General features: G+C 41.3%; 1 protein-coding gene across 1 annotated transcript in view; it reads right to left on the minus strand.

Moving 5' to 3' along the window:
* The window catches only part of ZFYVE9 (zinc finger FYVE-type containing 9), a 203943-nt gene that overhangs the window by 121706 nt on the left and 60296 nt on the right, over positions 1-21941 (minus strand). Inside the window, exons 2-3 of the mRNA XM_017874503.1 lie at positions 13402-13507; positions 717-822 (exon numbers count right to left, since the gene is read on the minus strand). Of these exons, the coding sequence (XP_017729992.1) occupies positions 717-786 (70 nt within the window). The 5' untranslated portion in view covers positions 787-822; positions 13402-13507. The remainder of the gene's footprint in view (positions 1-716; positions 823-13401; positions 13508-21941) is intronic.

Below are 21941 nucleotides of genomic sequence, written 5' to 3' on the forward strand. Positions count from 1 at the left end.
TCCCAGCACTTTGGGAGGCTGAGGAGGAAGGACTGCTTGACACCAGGAGTTTAAGACCAGCCTGGCCAACATGGCAAAACCCCTTCTCTACTAAAAATACAAAAATTAGCCAGGCGTGGTGGTGGGTGCCTGTAATCCCAGCTACTCTGGAGGCTGAGGCATGGGAATCACTTGAGCCAGGGAGGCAGAGGTTCCAGTGAGCACTGCACTCCAGCTTGGGAGACAGAGCAAGACTTTCTCAAAAAACCAACCAACCAACCAACCAACAAACAAAAGAAGTGAATCTTAAGTGGACATTTCTACTGATGCTTGAGAATATATAATTAACCATTTAGGCAGTTGTGATGTAAACAGTTTTAAATGTATCTTTACTGGGCAATTAATATGGAACGAGCTATTTTTCTTACTTTAGGAAATGCAAGAGCATTTCTTGACAATACATTCACTGTATAGGGTAGGTAAAGCTCAGGCTCTAGTGTTACACTGCCTGGATTCTAATCCTGCCACTTGCTCGCAAGACAACTTTGAGAAACTTGCTTAACCTCTCTTTGCCTCTATTCTAATCTATAAAATGGCAATAAGAAGGTCTGGGGATTGTAAGTATCTGGCATTTAGTGCTAAAAAATGTTATTCCTTCCCCTGTATATTATTAAATAATATATCCCCACATTCTCTATACCACAAATGCAAAGAGATTCACCAATGTAAATTCTTACCTTCGTTTTGTTCAAATTCGTCCAACACCTTGTCCAGGTTGTAAGCTTCTGCTTGGAAGTAATTCTCCATCGGTGATGAAACACCACTTAAGAGACTTGTTTAAACCTAAAAAGTAAATGTGTATTACATTTTGAATTATTAAAATATAATTTATAAATCTTAAGTATATACACAAGGATAAAATCTCTTATAAATCTTTCCAGATAATGGTAAACTATAAAATCTGACATCCCACTGGATATATTATAAAATCTTTAAGCTAATAAATTCTAAAAACCTGTAAGCTGACAATCAACAAAATATAACTAAATATAAAAAGCAGACTTGGTGATCATTTCATTCTTCAACAGACACATTTCAGATGCTGGGAAAGGAATCATTGGTATAAAATTGTGTTTCTATTAAAGAAGAAAGCTTACAGAACTTTTTTCAAATGGGAAATGACAGGAAAGTTTAAGTACAGGAGTAAGGGATATGAGTTCCAAAATGCTAATGATGACTCTGACCTGGTTATTTCTTTTTTTTTTTTTGAGACGGAGTCTCGCTCTTGCTGCCCAGGCTGGAGTGCAATGGCTCCATCTTGGCTCACTGCAACCTCTGCCTCCCAAGTTCAATTGATTCTCCTGCTTTAGCCTCCCAAGTAGCTGGGATTACAGGCATGCACCACCATGCCCAGCTAATTTTGTATTTTTAGTAGAGACAGGGTTTCACCATGTTGGCCAGACTGGTCTCAAACTCCTGACCTCAAGTGATCCACCCACCTCAACCTCCCAAAGCGCTGGGATTACAGGCGTGAGCCAGGCACTTGGCCCTGACCTGGTTATTCTTTTAACCCTCTTCTTGTCAAGTACCATTTCTAAACTTTCTTTACTGTTAATCGATCCAAAAGCATCCTCTGGGCATATACACTAGTTGTGTCAATGACTTAACAGATGCCAAGAGCACATAATAAGTGTTAAGTAAATGCTACCTATTCTCTCCCTTTTTTCCTTCATTATCATGATCTCCACACCTATTTCCTTAGTGTTTCAAATTTTTCTTTCCAAATTGAAAATTCTGCTTGGCTTATTGATATAATACAGGGAAGGGAGATCAAATTACAAATTCCCCAAAAGTCTGAGTAAGCAAAACATGAAAAGAGAGAAAACCAGAAATGTAATAGCCTGTCTTTGTAAACTTTAAATATAAAAAGTGATGAACTTTCTTTGACTTACAAAGGTAGTGTTTTCTTCTCCTCTGAGGTATATAAAAGTGTCAATGATATTTCCCTCACTTTACAAATAAGAAAACAAGCTCAGGCAATTTAACTGACTTATTCAAGTATTTCCCGGACAGGCATGGTGGCTCTTGCCTGTAATTCCAGCACTTTGTGAGGCCAAGGTGGGTGTCACCTGAGGTCAGAAGTTTGAGACCAACCTGGCCAATGTGGTGAAACCTCATCTCTAGTAAAAATACACAAAAAATTAGCAGGAATAGAGTGCCAGTAAAATCGACCATGAGAAATTAGAGTTCCTAACCTAGTCCTCACTCAGGAGAAAGAATGATATTAAGTCTTCTCATCCAGGAACATAATACGATTTGTCTTTATGCTAGCCCAGCTCTTCCTATGACTTTTAATAATGTTTTTAACTTTAAAAAGTCATTAAATATTGGACAGTCAGGAGAGAGGGTACATGCAACTACAAAGGAGTAGCAATGAGGATCTTTGTGGTGATAGAATTATGCTGTATCTTAACGGTGATGGTGGATACACAACTGCAAAGAAGGCTGACTGGACTGCAACATCACAGCTGCGGCGACTATAGAAGGGAAAAATGGATTTTGGTGATTTTGGCGGATAACTGACAGTTTTTGCTACAATGAGTGGAAACTTCCTAAAGAGGCAACACCTGAAGGATGAGATTTTGACAAGTGAAGGCAGAAAAGGGCACTTTCTCACATTCCCATGTGAAAAGGCTAAAGGAGGAGAAATAGCTTGCCAACTGCAGACTCAGAGTTTTGGTGAAGGCATTGCTGCCAAGTACCTCTGCTCCATCCTCAACTGAAGAGAAAAAGGGCTCAGTTTCCTATCAAACACTGCTGGTCCCATGCCTTTCCTTACAGCTTACATGGAAAAGTCAGATAACTCAGCCAGAGTATGCAACATTCCATTAGTGAGTAGTGTAATCAGTTTTTGTAAACTTTCTCACCTATATACCCTCCACCATTTTCTACCCATTCTGAAAGGAAAATCTTGGGGCCCCAAAATCACTAAGCTAAAGGGAAAAGTCAAGCTGGGAACTGCTTAGGGCAAACATCCCTCCCATTCTATTCAGTCACCCCTTCTGCTGAATGAGGTAAATGCACATCTGTTGCCTCCTTTGGAGAGGCTAATCAGAAACTCAAAAGAATGTAATCATTTGTCTATTATCTACCTATGATCTGGAAGCCCCTCCCTGCTTCCAGTAGTCCTGCCTTTGCTTTGAATTGTCCTGCCTTTCTGGACAGAACCAATGTTCATCTTACATATGTTGACTGATGTCTCATGTCTCCCTAAAATGTGTAAAACCAAGTTGTGCTCTGACTACCCTGGGCACATGTTGTCAGTGATACAGGAGTTAAGAAGAAATCACCTAGGCAGATAGTAAGGGTATGACAGTCCTCAGTAAGGCTTTTCTTTTTAATGAAAAGCAGCCTCAAATCATTTTCTTTTTTCTTTCTGAGTTGGAGTCTCACTCTGTTGCCCAGGCTGGAGGGCAGTGGTGTGATCTCAGCTCACTGCAACCTCTGCCTCCCGGGTTCAAGCAATTCTCCTGCCTCAGCTTCCCGAGTAGCTGGGATTACAGGCTCGCGCCACCATGCCCGGCTAATTTTTGTATTTTTAGTAGAGATGCGGTTTCACCACGTTGGCAAGGCTGGAAATCATTTTCAAACAAAGAACAGTCTGTGAAGTTGAGCTGTAGACATAGACAAGCAAGTTGGGAGCTTGCACAGGTGAATGCCAGCAGGAACTAGGGACTAGACATGCTCAAGATGGAGGTTCCATCTTCCCTTCTCTGCCAGCCACATACACAGTAAGGAGCAGATAAGATGGCATCTGCCAAGGAGAAAGTTTGTTTGCATAGTAAGATTAGGGTGAGGCAACCAGCCATCCCTGCATGCTACGTAAACTTCATACCTGATCGAACCAATCTGTGAGCCCTATGTAAATCAGACACCGCCTCCTCAACCTGGACTATAAAATTCAGTGCATCCACCACCTGCCAGTCTTTTCCCTCAGAAGACCCCTCTCTCTCAATAGAGAGAACTGTTTTTCTTTCTCCTTTCTTCTGCTTATTAAATCTCCACTCCTAAACTCCCCATGTGTGTCGGTGTCCTAAATTTTCCTGGCACGAGACGATGAACCCTGGGTATATACCTCAGACAACACAGTTGCTTCATCAGGACCTCCTGAGTGTCCTCAACCTTGGCAAAATAAACTTTCTAAATAAACTGAGACCTGTCTCAGATGTTGGGATAACTGAGTTCCTCTTCAAAGACTCAACTTCCTGGTCATAAGTTGTAAACAATCCTACCCTCTCTTCTGTTAAGTCTAACCGTTTCTTCTTTACTGCCACCCCTTCACAAATCGCACATTTGCCCTATTTGGAAAAGTTTAAGCCTTGACTAATCAGGATCAGCTTAGATTGTGCAGTCCAACCCAGCCAATAGGGGAAATACACAGAAACAGAAGCTGTGTTAGAGTTAAAAACCCCTCCCTTCATTTGGTGTGCTCTGCATAAGCAGCACCCTTCTGCAGAAGTAAAGTGCCTTGCTGAGAAAATTTCTAAGTGCAGGTTTCTTTTGGCTACGCTGAGCACTTGCTTCCAACAAATTTGGGGGCTTTTCCAGGATCCCATTCTCCTTTGGGAGGGGCTCGTGATTATCTTTCACAGGGAGACACATCCCACTGCCTTGTTGTGGTGGCCCCAGGAGTGGAGGATCGAATCCTGCCCAAAGTGATGAATAAATCCAAACTCTCGGCAACATGGGCTGTAGGGAGGATCCTTAAGAATTCCACAGTGACCAGGTAACTCTGTGCACAGACCAAGGTAAGAAATGTTGCTATTGGGGTGACAAAGTATTCCTTGGTGGCTGGGATCTCTGGAGGTTGAAAGTGTGTGAGTTAAATGCGCCACTGGGCACGAAACAAGTGCAGAGTCCAGACTTGGTTCCATGGTCACCTCATAGGACTTACGGCAGTTTTCCAGTTAGCGTATTATACCAACCTGCCAATGTTAAAAGGGACTTAAAATTCCCACAAGAGAAGCAGTCAACAAGGATGAAGCGGGTGCTCACAAGAGTACAAGAAACCTCCAGTGGGAAAAGGGGAGGTCCAGCCTATAGGACATGGGAGCGCAAGAAATCTCTAATATGAGACATTTAGCCTCACCAACCGCCAAGATAGGAAATACCCCAAGTAAGACAGGGACTATAAAAGGCCAAGCAGACAATAAAATTCTCCCTGACAGTCCCCTATGCCTTATGTTAAAATACTGGAAGGATAATGAAAGGACCAAACACAAGAAAAGATAGCATATGATAAAGTATTGCTGTTTTATTTGGACTAAGGAACCCATCCTCAGACCTTCAGTCTTTTGGCCAGTAGGTCAATGATAAAAGTCCAGTTTCTCAAGAGGAAACAGATTATGCTCTATGTTGGAGAAAAGGACCTGTCCTTCTCTATCCCCTAAAGGATGAGAAAGCAAAGCCAAACTCAATACCTCCCAAAGATGATCTAACTAAGTCAAATTCTGTATCTAAAGATGCATGGGATCCTCTAGATCACCTTCCCCTGCCTATCCCTCCACCCCAAGCGGAACACTCAGTCCTTCCGCTGCCTACCCCTCCACCCCAAGCTGAACACTCAGTTCCTCCCTCATATAACCCTGCCCCATGGGCCTTGCCACCCCACATCCCTGCTGGACAGCCACCTGAACGTGCCTTTTCCTCAGGAAAGCTCCAATGGGAAATAGAACAATGCCAAACGGATATCCAAAACTTTCCTTTCCTCTCTTCCTCAAAGAAGTCTGCCCTAATCCTTTTTCCCTTAAGGGAAGTACCACTAGGAGGAGGGGATATTGGCTTTGTAAATGCCCACTTAACTAGAGGTTAGAAATCTAAGAAAGGAACTCAAACCACTGTTAGATGACCCTTTTGGAGTCGCAGATCAAATTGGCCAATTTCTGGAGTCACAACCGTACACTTGGGCTGAATTAATGTCTATTCTAGGTATTCTCTTCTCAGGAAAGGAAAGAACCATGATCTGCAGGGCCACTATGATAGTCCAGGAGCGTGAACACCCTCCTGTTCAAAATGTCCTTGCAGCGAAGCATAAATTCCCGGCCCAGGACCCTCAGTGGGATAACAACAATGAAGCCCACTGAGAAACATGAGAGATCTCAGGGATATGATAATTAAAGGGATTTGGAATCAGTTCCTTGGACCCTAATATTTCCTGAGCACTTAATGTACAACAAAGGAAAGATGAAGGGCCCATAGAATTCTTAAACAGACTTAAGGAACAGATAAGAAAATATGCAGGTTTAGACACAGAGGACCCACTGGGACAAGGAATGTTAAAGCTCCACTTTGTCACCAATATTTGGCCGGACATTGCAAAAAAAAAAAAAATACAAAAGACAGAAAATTGGAAAGACCATCCCACAGAGGAACTTTTAAGAGACCCAAAAGGTATATGTACAGAGGGATGAGGAAAGGAAGAAGCAAAAGGCAAAGATTACACTGTCCACCCTACAACAGGGAACTCTTCAACAGGAAGCCCAGGGAAATACAACTTGTAGACCTTCTAAGTACCCAGCTGTCCGACTCTATACAGGAAGCAAAGGGATGAAACCTGAGAGTCAGGGAACAGGGAGGGGGAAAAGGGAAAACAGATGTTTCTGGTGTGGAAAGCCAGGACATTTAAAGAGGGAATGTCCCGAATGGGAGAGGGAAAAGAAAGTCCTTCCACTCATGACATTTGAAGAACAGGGGGGTCAGGGACTCTACATCTTCCATCTTGAGTCCCACCAAGAGCCCCTGATAAATTTAACAGTGGGACCCAAATAAGAGATAGTCACTTTCTTAGTCTATTCAGGAGCAGCTCGCTTTCCCTATGTTTTCTCCCATCAGGTTTAGCATGTTCAGCAGAAAACCTTACTGTCTCAGGGGTTACAGGGGAAGGATTTGGGGCAAAAATTCTAGAGGAAATTGAAGTCAAATATAAGAATAACTCGGCCACTACTAAGTTCTTGTTAATTCCCAAAGCAGGAACTAATTTATTAGGAAGGGACTTAATGTTAAGGTTAGGCATAGGCCTATATGTTAATCAGGGAAAACTCCTTACTTCCTTAAACTTGCTCACTACTTCGGAAGAAAGCCAAATCCATCATGATGTATGGTCGAAGGAAAGATATCGAGGAAAGCTACAGGTTCCTCCAATTCATGTCAAATTAAAAACTTCCAGGGATGTAGTAAAAAGAAAACAATACCCTATTACCTCGGAAGCCAGGATAGGTTTAAAACCTATAACTGAAAGCCTTGTCCATGATGGACTCCTTGAACCCTGTATGCCCCCTTATAACACTGCAATATTGCCTGTAAGGAAGCCAGACAGGTCATACTGGCTAATGCAAGGCCTCCAGGCTACTAATCAAATAGTTCAAACCACCCACCCTGTTATTCACAATCCTTACACCACTGTCAGCAGAATCCCACACAACCACCAGTGGTTCACAGTGATAGATTTAAAAGATGCCTTTTGGGCTTGCCCTTTAGCGGAGGACAGTCAGGACATGTTTGCCTTTGAGTGGGAGGACCCTGACTCCAGTAGAAAACAGCAGTACCAATGGACAGTCTTGCCCCAAGGGTTTACAGAGTCCCCAAATCTATTTGGTCAAATAATAGAACAAATTCTAGAGAACTTCTCCCTGCCTTCATCCATACGCCTTCTTCAGTATGTGGATGACCTGCTCATTTCAGGAGATGACAAGGATCAAGTAACAGCAATTTCAGTTAACTTCCTAAATTTCCTAAGAGAACAATGGTTACAGGGCTCAAAGAATAAACTGCAACTTGTAGAACCTGAGGTGAAATACCTAGGACACCTCATCAGTAAAGGTAAATGAAAGACAGCACCCAAACAAATTGAAGGTATGGTATCTTTGCCTTTACCCGAAACAAAGCAGGAACTTAGGAAATTCTTAGGATTGGTTGGTTATTGTCATCTGTGGATTAACTCTTACGACTTAAAACAAAGCTATATCAAAACTCACTCAACAAAGACCAGACCCTGTAAACCCTCCTTTGGACCCCATCAGAGATCCAACAGGTAGAAGAATTAAAACACCTACTTGTAACAGCCCCTGTTCTGGTCTTGCCCTCCTTAGAACAGCCATTCCACCTTTTTGTTAATATAAGCAAAGGAGTGGCCTTAGGAGTACTCACCCACAAACACAGAGGCCACCGACAGCCTGTAGCCTTCCCGTCAAAAATCCTTGACCCAGTAACCTGTGGATGGCCCAAATGCGTACAATCCATACCAGCAACTGCCTTGCTAACAGAAGAAAGCAGGAAAATAACCTTTGGGACCTTTGGGGGAAACCTCATCATAAGTACCCCTCATCAAGTCAGAACTATTCTTAATCAGAAGGCAGAGAAATGGCTCACTGACTCAAGAATTTTAAAATATGAAGCTATCTTATTAGAGAGGGATGCCCTAACACCAACTACTGACAATTCATCAACCTCGCTGCTTTCCTAACAGGAAATCCAAACCCGGAAGAATCTGAGCATAAATACTTAGATCTAGTCAGTTATCAAACTAGAGTCAGACTGGATCTAAGCAAAACCTTTTTCCAAACAAGGCATCACCTCTTTATAGACGGTTCCCCCCAGATCACTGAAGGAAAAAGGTACAACAGGTACTCCGTAGTTGATGGGGAAATCCTCACAGAGGTAGAGTCAGGAAGACTGCCAAATAACTGGTCTGCCCAAACATGTGAACTCTTTGCATTAAACCAAGCCTTAAAATCCCTGCAGAATCAAGAAGGAACTATTTACACTGACTCCAAGTATGCCTTCAGAGTAGTCCATACCTTTGGAAAAATCTGGACTGAACAAGGCTTCATCAATAGTAAGGGCCAAGATTTGGTCCACAAATAATTAATTTTGCAAGTATTAGAAAATCTTCAGCTGTCAGAAGAAATTGCAGTTGTCCATGTCCCAGGACACCAAAAGAACCCATCTTTTGAAAGCCAGTGAAATAACCTCACAGATCAAATAGCTAAGCAAGCTGCCTCTTCCCAAGAGGCACCCATTTTCCATCTATCCCTTTGTCTCCCCCTCCAGCTGCGATCCCCATCTTCTCTCACGCAGACCTTTCTCTAAAGAAAACAGGAGCTCAGGAGAGCCCAGAGGGAAAGTAGGTATTACCAGATGGAAGGGAAATGCTGTCTAAGCCTCTCATGAGGGAAATATTGTCACAGCTTCATCCAGGAGCTCACTGGGGTCCTCAAGCTATGTGTGATGCAGCCCTCACAGTCTATGGGTATGTAGAGATAAATACCCTCACTAAGCAAGTGGAGGATAGTTGCATCATGTGCAGAAAAACTAATAAGCAAACCCTAAAGAAGCAACCTCCCACGGGAAGAAACCCAGGGTTAAGGCCGTTCCAAAGCGTCCAAGTTGATTACACTGAAATGCCCCCAATAGGCCGCCTCAAGTATTTACTAGTCATAGTAGACCATCTCACCCACTGGGTAGAAACCATCCCCTTCCCAAGCACAACTGCCAGTAATGTAGTCAAAGCACTGTTGGAACATATATCCAGGTTTGGACTAATAGAGAACATTGATTCAGACAATGGGACCCACTTCACTGCACACATCATTAAGGGGCTAACCCAAGCAGTAGGAATAAAATGGGAATATCATACTCCCTGGCATCCGCCTTCATCAGGGAGGGTAGAAAGAATTAATCAAACTCTAAAAAAATCATCTAACCAAATTAATCTTGGAAATCCAGTTACCATGGACAAAATGCCTTCCCATTGCCTTAGTAAGAATCCAAAGTGCCCCTCAAAAAGATCTTGGCCTGGCAGGGCGTGGTGGCTCACATCTGTAATCCCAGCACTTTGGGAGGCCAAGGAAGGTGGATCACAAGGTCAGGTGTTCGAGACCAACCTGGCCAATATGGCGAAACCCCGTCTCTACTAAAAATACAAAAATTAGCCGGGCATGGTGGCTGGTGCCTGTAGTCCCAGCTACTCAGGAGGCTGAGGCAGAAGAATTGCTTGAACCTGGGAGGTGCAGGTTGCAGTGAGCCAAGATTGTTGCGCTCCAGCCTGGGCAACAGAGTGAGACTCTGTTTCCAAAAAAAAAAAAAAAAAAAAAAGATCTTGGCCTGGCCTGTCCCCTTATGAAATGCTCTATGGGCTGCCTTATCTAAATTCCACTACTGACCTTCCTACATTTGAAACAAAAGATCAGTTTCTAAAAATATATATATTTGGTCTGTCTTCCACCCTTTCCACCCTCAGGACTCAAGGCCTCCTAGCACAAACTCCACCCCTCGAATTCCCAGTTTACCAACACCAGCTCAGAGATCATGTCCTTATCAGATGTTGGAAAGAAGGAAAGCTTAAGTCAACCTGGGAAGGACCTTATCTAATACTCCTAACCACTGAGACAGCAATCCGAATGGCCGAAAAGGGGTGAACCCACCACACTCGGGTAAAAAGGGCCCCAACCCTTGCAAAGTCATGGACCATCATTCCAGGATCAATGCCCTCCAAACTACATTCAAAAAGGTTTAATCTACCTTTTATTCTTCCTTTAGCTACCCAAGGACACCTTATCATCAGTGTAACTCCATCACCCTCCTCCCAAACAATTACATTCGATGCTTGTCTTGTCATACCTGTGGAAACCTCCAAAGTCAAAGCTTCTTCAGAAAAGTACCTCTGCCCCTCCACCTGCAGAAAAACCAGTATCACCCTGGACCCTTGCAATCGACAACCACAACCCTTTAAGGGGTTATGTTATAGTTGAGGAGATGTTATCTTGACCACCAAATATCAGGGCTGGACCTCCTTAGAGGGTTGCACCACCCTAAAACCCTACCTCCACTTCACCGAAGGAACCACCCCCTCAAACTGCCAAAACCACCAGTGCAACCCAGTACTTCTCTCTATTCCTATCCCCACCTCCACCGACCGTATCCCCACTTTAGAGCGCCTTTATGGCCTAGGAGCGGATGTCACTGCAAAAGACCCTACAGGCATCTTTGAAATGAGGTTTGCTCCTCCTCCTCCATCTGCCTCCATTACCTGCTTCCCAAAACCACAAAATCAAACCATTTCTTGCTTCATGTCTAATGACAAAACCAAACTAGCTATAGTAGAAGTTAAGGATTTACAGCAAACCCTAGCCATAGAAACCAGTTATCAAGATGTAAATGCCTAGCTGGAATGGATTAAATCTTCCATTCACACCCTAAATAAAACCGATTGTTACGCTTGTGCAACAGGCAGGCCAGAAACCCAAATTGTTCCCCTCCCACTCAGATGGGCCAACCCATCAGGCAAAGACTAGTATGGTAGCTCTCTTCCAGCACCTCACAGCCTGGGGAAACAAGTCATGTGCCACTCTTTCACTACTTTTCCCAAAGGTCAGGAGCCCTATGGACAGCCCCCAAGGGACATTCGACTTCTCGCTCTTGATGCCAATTTTACCTTGTGTCTCTCACAACAAGGGGAAAATTTGACATTCCTTGGAAACCTGATGGGATGTAGTGGGCCTAAACCTTTTCAAGAGCTAACCAATCAGTCAACCCCAGTCCATCCCCAAGTGGATGTATAGTGGTATTGAGGGGGACCAATATTTGGTACACTGCCAAGCAACTGGAGTGGCACTTGTGCTCTGATCCAATTGGCCATCCCTTTCACCTTGGCATTTCATCAGGAAGCAGGTAACCAGAAGGAAAAAAGAAGCCCCAATAAATGGGTCCTTTGACCCCCAAGTTTACATAGACAGCATCAGGGTCCTGCAGACAGTACCAAATGAATTCAAAGCTCAAAACCAAATAGCCACCGGGTTCGAGTCTATCTTATTCTGGTAGTCCACTATAAACAAAAATGTAGACTGGATAAATTACATATACTACAATCAGCAGCAATTCATCAATTATACCAGAGATGCCATAAAAGGAATCGCTGAAATCAGACCCCACCAGCCAGATGGCCTGGGAAAATAGAATCACCCTTGACATGGTGTTGACCAAAAAAGGTGGAGTCTATGTCATGATCAGGGTCCAGTGTTGCACTTTTATTCCTAATAATACAGCCCCCGACGGGACAATCATAAAAGCCTTACAAGGCCTTACCACCCTAGCAAATGAACTAGCCGAAAACTCTGGAATAGACGACCCCTTTACAGGACAAATGGAAAGGTGGTCTGGAAAATGGAAAGGACTCATGACCTCAATCTTTACCTTCCTTGCAATTGTTAGACGTGTACTCATCCTTGTGGGTTGCTGTATCATACCCTGTATTTGTGGGTTAACCCAAAGGCTCATAGAAGCGGCTCTCACAAAACCTCCCCAACCTCTCCCCTCTGTACTCAGATAAGCTCTTGCACCTAGATAATCAAGAAGAACAACAAAGCCAGATCCTGTTAAAGAAACTTGAAGATGAAGAACTATAAGACAGAAGTGGGGATATTGTTGGGACAACTGAGTTCCTCTTCAAAGACTCAACTTCCTGGTCATAAGTTGTAAACAATCCTACCCTCTCTTCTGTCAAGCCTAACCATTTCTTCTTTACCCACCCTGCCCCTTCACAAATCACACATTTACCTTATTTGGAAAAGTTTAAGCCTTAGCCAGTCAGGATCAGCTTAGATTGTGCAGTCCAACTCCAGTCAATAGGGGAAAGACACAGAAACAGGACTGTGTTAGGGTTAAAAGCCCCTTCCTTCCTTCCTTCCTTTGTTCGGTGTGCTCTTGCATTTGTAACAGGAGCGAACAGCACCCTTCTGCAGAAGTAAAAGTGCCTTGCTGAGAAAATTTCTGTCTAAGTGCAGGTTTCTTTTGGCTACACCAAGCACTTGTTTCCAACACAGATATTGGGGGTTCACACCCTTAAATAATCTTAAGACTTGAAAAAAAACAACATGACTCCTAGTTAGGAAAAAGTCAAGGATTCCTGCTCTACAAGAATACTTCCAGTTTTCTGCTGGAAATTATTGCTCTACATAATAACTTATCTAAAAATACAAAATAAAATAATGTAATTAAATTTACATTTCTGATTCCCCATCCCCAAATCAGTTTTACTTGTTTAGCTCTTGCATGAGCTAAACTATTGCTCAAATTCATATTTTTTCTGAAATTACCTTTCTATACTCAACTAACTCTAAAACGAAGGAGCCAGCACTGGTAGGAAAATTAACATTGTGACCACTGTGACATAAAATAACAGTGATTTTTAAACACCCTTTTCCTCTGAATTTAAGTCAAATCTTTTTGAAAAAAATCATACTCCTGATTTAATAAGATACAATGTTACAAATGAAGCAAATAACATATATGCATCAGCATTATCTTCTATAGATCTCATTGGTTTCTCAAGTTCAATCTCTAAGAGAAATAAAAACACTTTCTTACCTTTTTCCCCTTACACACGTGATAAGGAACAGACTTCTCGGTGCTTACTCATCATGCTTGCTGCACCACCAGCCAGTCCTGCTGATTCAGTATGCTCTGTTTGATCCTAAAAGAAAAACACATTGCTCATTACACTTGCTGAAACAATAAACCCTAATCTTCTTCAAATAAATCTATCATAGCCAGACAAACAAAAGCAATGGGGCTTGAACAGTAAATACAATTATACCTTTGGATTCAAAGAGCTGGCTTGCATGCAAGGCAGCAACAGAGACATTTTATTGTCTGAAAAGGCCAAAAGTTAAATGTTTCAACAAAGAAGAGTTCTTGCATGTTTATTTTCAATCGATAATGCAAAGTGAAACATCAACAGCAGGCACTTTCTACCCAATGACTTTAATTGTGTTAATTCATACGTATATAATTTGCCTTATAATGGGTCCTCCAAGAATCCAAAGCTAAGAAAACTGCTGCTTCACAGGAATGTCCTTCTAGTGCAATTTTTTTTCGATACACACAGAATTCTTGAGTTTCACAAGTTTCTTGTTGTGATTTTTATTGCCAAACTATTTTTTTCTCCAAATGGAGTCTCTTCATTCCAGTCCTCCTCCAACTGCTTAGAAGCAATGGATCTATTAACCCAATATTAACCTTCACTATCAGGGATGTATGCAAAAGACAAAGGCTCTTCAAATATTACTACCTTCTTGTGAAAATATGACAATATCCATTAAGTTATGGTAGCCCAACTATAACTGCTTAGAGACAATGTAAAATTCTTTAAGGGCCTAATTTAGCCTTGAACAAGATTAGTAGTTGAAGCTAATCAGAATAAAACTAAGACTATGAATATTATATTATCAGTATAAAATATCTAACACATAATCATAGTATTTTAAGAACAGGTAAGTATATTGGAGATAATTTAATGAACACAGATAAACTGTGTTAAAGATAAACTGAGGCAGCAAGAAAAATTTCCTGACATTACAAATATTCTATTATCAGATGTGAAAATGATGTGCTTAATAAAAAATAAGAGAATAAGAAAAAGACCTAAAATTCAAGTTTCCAAGACCCAATAAAGAATGAAAATCACTGGTAAAAGATTTCCCTGTCTTGAGAACTAGAAAAATATGCACGCTATGATATACTCTAAATGAGAAGAGCTACTAACACTAAGAAATAGATTTATATCTATTATATAAAGGACTAAGTCATATCAGAAGTATGAAAGTATAAAAATACAAACCAAGGTCAAAATGAGAATGAAAGTAAAGTAACCACCCCTCTAATACCTAGCTAATTAAAGATTTTCTTAAACAAAATTAACTCTATAGATTCAAGGTCAAATCATATATACAGTTTTTCAATATGTGAGGCAAGTCCAATAATATAACAGATAATTTTATATATCAACTTGACTGAGACATGGGGTACTCAAATTAAATACTATTTCTGGGTATGTCTGTGAGGGTATTTCTGGATGAGATTAGCATTTGAATCAGTGTACTGAATAAAACAGATTGCCCTCCCCAATGTGACCAGACATGATCCAATCCATTGAGGACGTGAATAAAACAAGGCTTGAGGAAGAGGGAATTTTCTCTGATTGGTTGAATTGGGACATCAATCTTCTGCCCTCAGAATGGGACTTACATTATCGGCCCTAGAATGACACCACCAGCTTTCCTAGGTCTCCAGCTTGCAGAGAGCAGATTGTGAAACTTCTCAGCCTCCATAAATGCATCAGCCAATTCCTTATAATAAATTTAAACACACACACATACGCACACACAGCCCTCTATATACTATTGGTTCTGTTTCTTTGCAGAACCCTGACTAATACAAATAATATTATAGGTTTTTCTACTGGAATTATATTCCAGTCTCAGCTGGCAATGCCTCCACTGTAGCTAAATCCAACCGTCCACCTACTACATACATTCCCCTAAGTAGCCGAAATCTACTAGGTTTCAGGAAAACCACACAAGATTTGAGGAAAATCACACAAGACCACTAGTGGCTGGTCTCAACTATTATTTTATTTTATTTTATCTTATTTTATTTATTTTTGAGATAGAGTCTCACTCAGTCGCCCAGGCTGGAGTGCAGTGGTGCAATCTTGGCTCACTGCAACCTCTACCTCCCAGGTTCAAGAGGTTCTTGTGCCTCAGCCTCCTGACTAGCTGGGATTACAGGCATTTGCCACCACGTCTGGCTAATTTTTGTACTTTTAGTAGAGACGGGGTTTCACTGTGTTACCCAGGCTGGTCTCAAACTCCTGATCTCAGAAGATCCGCCCGCCTTGGCCTCCCAAAGTGCTCGGATTACAGGCATGAGGCACCGTGCCTGGCCACATTTATAACTTTACATTACATTTTCCTTTATCTACTTTCAACCTGCACCTCATCCTCTCCTGATATGCTTGGTATCCTTCAATTCAAAGTATCCTCTATTCAATTCTTCCAGAAAATAAACTTCTAGACTCCTGCAGGATGAAGGGGAAAGTTATTTGGCTACACAGGTAGGATTCAGCAGAACATATGCAAAACTAATCATTCCTTGTATCATATTCCAGCCAATCTATTTTCAGTATCACACCTCACCTAAGCCCTTAGAGATCCTTGGAGTCTCTATATCACAAATCTCTCTAAGGTGTTGTGGGGCTTCTCAACATATCTCCCTCTGCAGGCAAGTAGCTTATTGCGTCTTCAGTTTGAAGACCTTCACTCTTTCCATTTACTGAAATCTTTCATCCACTGTTATCTCCTCTTCTGTTCTTACTTCTTACCATTTTATGAGGGTTTCAAGACAGAAAGAAAATAAATGGTGTGTGTGAGGAAGGGTCAATCCATCCTTTTTTTTTTTTTGAGACAGAGTCTTGCTCTGTCGCCAGGCTGAAATGCAGTGGCACGATCTCCGCTCACTGCAACCTCTGTCTCCTGGGTTCAAGCAATTCTCCTGCCTCACCCTTCCGAGTAGCTGGGACTACAGATGCATGCCACCACGTCTGGCTAATTTTTTCGTATTTTAGTAGAGACAGGGTTTCACTATGTTGCCCAGGCTGGTCTCGAACTCCTGAGCTCAGGCAATCTGCCCACCACAGCCTCCCAAAGTGCTAGGATTTCAGATGTGAACCACCACACCCGGCCTCATCCTGTTTAATTTTAAGTCTCCATTCTTACCTTTGAGAAGTGACATATAATAAAATAAAATTATTGCATTCATTCTTAAAAGTAGACTTAAAGTTGCTAATGCCCTAATAAATAAAGAAATAGTTCAGAAAAATGAAGGGAAAGGGAGACACAGACAGAAACATAAGCAATAGGTAGTGAAAAGAAGTATTCCATCACCTCCTATGGAGAATATGCTTCTTAGGTAAAGAGACAAATACTCCAGTACTTTTTACCCAGAATGAGCAATTTATAGTAATGATTTCTTCATTGTCTTTTGACATTATAGAATCATTTTTTGGAAGTAACAAAAGTTTAGTAAATGGATAGATGGACAAGTATACAACATAAAACAGTACAAATGTCTTAAATACGGTTCAAGATACACGAGAGGAAAACAAAGAATTTCACAGAACTCCTCTAATATTCCACTCAAATGTCACCTCCCAATGTGAAATTAATAATTACAATAATTAATCACATAGTTCTCCATGCTCCTATAATGTTTATATTTCATATTCCCTCTTTACAAAATGACTACACTAAACCATACGTTCATCCAAGACAGGAAACCTTTTTATTAATCCTTTTATTCCAAGGCCCCAGCACAATTCTTTTCACACAGTAGTATTCAAAATATGTGGAATGATTTAATTATTTATTGAGTATAGCATAAAACACGCTACCATGGCAAGGATTCCAAAGAAGTTCCTAATTTCATCACCCTCATCCCATTTCTACAACTGCCTTAGCTTAGAGTGGTTCTAGCCTAGAGTGATTCATATAGTTACCAAACTGGTGTTACTGCCTTCATTTCTCTATAAAATATACCCTTCATAATCTTACTGAAATAGCTTTCTAAAAAGAAAATCATAAATCATAAATCTGTCCAGGTGTAGTGACTCACACCTGTAATCCCAGCACTTTGGGAGGCCAAGGTGGGTGGCTAACTTGAGGCTAGGAGAGTTCAAAACCATCCTGGCCAACATGGCGAGGCCCCATCTCTACTAAAAATACAAAAATTAGCCAGGCATAGTGGCGCATGCCTGTAGTCCCAGCTATTTGGGAGACTGAGGCAGGAGGACAGTTTGAGCCTGGAAGGTGGAGGCTGCAGTGAGCTGTGATCATGACACTGCACTCCAGCCTGGGCAACAGAGTCAGACCTTGTCTCAAAAAATAAATAAAAATAAATTTTTTACTTCTAAATATAAAAACTGAAAAGCAAAGGGAATGGAAAAGATAAGGAATCTCCCTGGGATGTATAACAGAAGACTAAAATTTTAACTGTAATACGAAGGAACGTTAAAGAACCATCATTTAAAATTAAGAAACAAAGATTTTATTTTTTATATAAACTTATAAGGAAAGGTGACAGGTATAAAGATGATGTTTAAAATATAAAATGCAAGAAATTCATTCTGATATGAACATGTTTATAACAGAAGATTTGTGAAGGTGAAAATTTCCAAAATCCTGGCCACAGATTTTTTAAAAGAAAAGAAATGAGGATATATTAGAAAATATTCTCAGTTAAAGATGTTTCCTGTCTTGGCTGTGATTAATACTATTCTCTACAGACAAATTCAGTACCTGACCAGTAATCAAACTTTTAAATTTTATTTTATTTCTCAGAGATGGGGTCTCGTAGTATTGACAAGGCTAGATTCAAACTCCTGGGCTCAAGTGATCCTCTGGCCTCAGCCTCCTGAGGCTGGGAGTAGCTAGGACTGCAGGTACACACCACTGCACCCAGCTCAGTAAAGAAACTTCTTAACATTTCTGCCAGAAAGTCTGACGCAGTGTTCAAACTCAACAGGTACAAGATCACATTCAATCTTCCAAGTTCTCTCTTTCGGTTCCCAATCTTAGTCTGAGCAGGGTTCTCAGGTAGGGATGGCAGATTGTATTTTTTTTAAATGGCTGCTACCATATCTCCCATCCCACATGATTTTTTAATGTGGTTGTGACATAGCACCTGTGACTCAGGTATCACAGTCACATTAAGAAGATAGTGTGGAATGGGAGATTTCAACTGAGTGGTGAAATCTACGTCTCCTTCCTCTAAACCTGGGCAGACATTCACAACTACCTCACCTAATGGAGTATAACAAAAGGGAAACTATGTAACTTCCAAGGCCAGGTCATAAAAGGCAATACAGTTTCTGATTGCTCCTTTTGGGACACTCATTCTTGGAACCCAGTAACCATGCCAGAGAAGACACATGGAAAGCCCACATTTTGGTGATCTGTCCCATGAATCTCTACACATGTGAATGAGGAAGCCTCAAGACGACTCTAACCCAGCCACTGACTACAACTGCATGAAAACTGTAAGAGAGAACCACCTGGCCAGGTGCGGTGGCTCATACCTGTAATCCCAGCACTCTGGGAGGCTGAGGTGGACAGATCATCCGAGATCAGAAGTTCGAGAAGAGCCTGGCCAACGTGGTGAAACCCCGTATCTGCTAAAAATACAAAACTTAGCCAGGTGTGGTGGCAGGCACCTGTAGTCCCAGCTACTCGGTAGGCTGAGGCACGAGAATCCCTTGAACCCAGGAAGTAGATGTTGCAGTGAGCCAAGCTCGCACCACTGCACTCCAGCCTGAGCAACACAGTGAGACTCTGTCTCAAAAAAGCAGAGAGAGAGAGAGAGAGAGAACTGCCTAACTAAGCCCAGTCAATTGCCAGAACCATGAGAGATAATTAAATTGTTATCTTAAGCCACGGCATTTTGGTGTAATTCAAATGGAATAGCAGGTTAGTAATCTGATAGTCTTCAAACCAATCTCATATAAACATTTTAAAGAAAAAGGTAAAAACCTTAATAGGGACAGGAAAAAAAAGAAGACCCAGTGATGGTAGCCATTCAATAAAACAAGCTTTGGGTCTCTTAGAGTACAGTTTAGGAAACAGCTAATGTTATTCAAGCAAAAAGCCAGGTGAGAAAGGGGTCTTACTCCATCTACAGTAGCTTATCCAAGTTTTCCTCCAACCCACATACACTACTAATAAGTAAAGAGTTCCAGTAAATGCATTTTTTTCATCTCATTAATGTTCCAGTGCCATTTTAGTATTTATATATTGGCACCCCAGGAACTTACCTAGCAGCCAGCTCCTTAATGAGTATGTACATTATAATCCACTTGTCTCATGAACTCAGAAATTTAAGTACATTCTAGATACTATCCTCTCCTTCTCCCAACTCCACGTTCAATTGAACATCAAGTCTTGTCAATCTTACCTCTTAAATCTTTCAAATCCATCCACTTCTCTCCATTCCCAATGCCATATCCCATAACGCCTCCATCTTTCTGTAGCCTAGATTTTTGCAAGAATCCTAGTCTCTCTGCCCCGTTTTGTACCCACCTAGCCTACTCTCCACACAAATACAAAATCCAAATCTGATTGTATCATTTCCATACTTAACACCATTCATTGTCATCCTATTGCCCCTAGGATAAAGTCCATACTTTCATAACATAGCTGACGGTGTGTTCTGCTCTGTTTGATTTGGCTTCTGCTTACTTTTCTAGTACGACATCTTATTCTCTATTCTCAAATTCTTACTCTATGCAGTAGTCATCTTGATCAACACAAACCCTCAATTCTCAATCTTGCCTATCTCTATTTTCCAAAACACACCTTCCATACCAATACATGCTACAACATGAATGGACCTTGAAAACATTATGCTAAGTGAAGGAAGCCAGTCATAAACAACCACATATTATGTGGCTCTATTAATATGAAATGTCCAGAATAGGCACATTCACAGAGACAGAAAGTATATTAGTGTTGCCAGAGGCTGAAGAGAGGAGGAAATGGCGTATGATTACTAATGGGTAGGGAGTTTCTGGGGTGATGAAAATGTTCTGGAATTATAGATGGCGATGGTTACACAACTCCGTGAATACACTGAATTTCACTGAATGTATGTTTAAAAGTGAATTTTATGATATAAGAATTATATCTTAAAACCAGTTTTTTTAAAAGAAGTCTTCATCCATATCATTATTATTTAAGCCTTGAACACTCTCCAAACTTTGCGCCTGCCATTGTCAGTTGACTCTTACTTGTCCTCCTCATTCTATCCAAGACATCACTTCTTCCATTAAGTCCTTCTGATCTAGGTCTGAGATAGATGCCTCTTCGATCCTGTGTACCTTTTACCCCTATCAGAGCACTTATCAACTGATCCATGATTTTTCTAAAACTGTCTGTCTCTCCCTTCCAGGCTATTAAGGTTTCTCAGGATAGAGACTGCTTCTTTTGTCATTGTATCCCTGGTGTATGATACCATGTATAATACAGAGTATATGCTCATACTTGTGAATCAAATTAAAATAACTAAAGGATTTACTTTCAAAGAACTTCCACCTAGGAAATGGTCCCATACAAAGGATCCCAAGAGTTGTACTAGGACCACTAAAACTTCAATGTACTTACTACTTCAAAGTTTATTAATGCCAACACATACTAAAGAACAATTCAAGGCTGGGCACAGTAGCTCACGCCTGTAATCCTAACAATTTGGGAGGCCAAGACAGGCGGATCACCTGAAGTCGGGAGTTCAAGACCAGCCTGACCAACATGGAGAAACCCTGTCTCTACTAAAAAATACAAAACTAGCCAGGTGTGGTGGCGCATGCCTGTAATCCCAGCTACTCAGGAGGTTGAGAAAGAAGAATCACCTGAACTTGGGGGGCAGAGGTTGCGGTGGGCCGAGATTGCACCAGGCCGAGATCGCGCCACTGCACTCCAGCCTGGGCAACAAGAGCAAAACTCATCTCAAAAACAAAATAAAAAGAACAATTCAGACTTAAACCATGTTTTCTCAAGGATTTGTGCTGTCTATTCACAATCACAACTTAACAGAAAGTTCCTATTAGTTCGATGATTTACCTTTAAAGAAAGAAAAAGTATGATTCAAGAGTGTGACTACAGCAATGGAATATTTGGCAAAACTGAGTCTGGAATTTTAAATCAACCATTAGCAATATGTAACAAAGCTGGCTTGATATTTAATTAAAATGAACATCTTTTATGAAGAGTCAGTGGAGTTTGGTGGAAGGAACACTGTTACAAAAATCGGGCTGATCCAGGCTTGAATTCATGTTCTATTATTTATTGTATTATTATTTTTTAATAGAGACAGGTTTTTGCTGTGTTGCCCAGGCTTGTCTGGAACTCCTGGGATCAAGCAATCCTCCTGCCTCAGTCTCCCAAAGTGCTGGGATTACAGGCATGAGCCACCACACCTAGTCCATGCTCTATTATTTAATAGCTGTTGCTACTTTGAGCAAGATAACCTCCCTGAATCTCAGTTTCTTTACACTTTATATGAAAACTATACTTTGCAGGATA

Source organism: Rhinopithecus bieti, unplaced genomic scaffold (assembly GCF_001698545.2).
Source record: "Rhinopithecus bieti isolate Rb0 unplaced genomic scaffold, ASM169854v2 scaffold_7684, whole genome shotgun sequence".
NCBI lineage: Eukaryota > Metazoa > Chordata > Mammalia > Primates > Cercopithecidae > Rhinopithecus > Rhinopithecus bieti.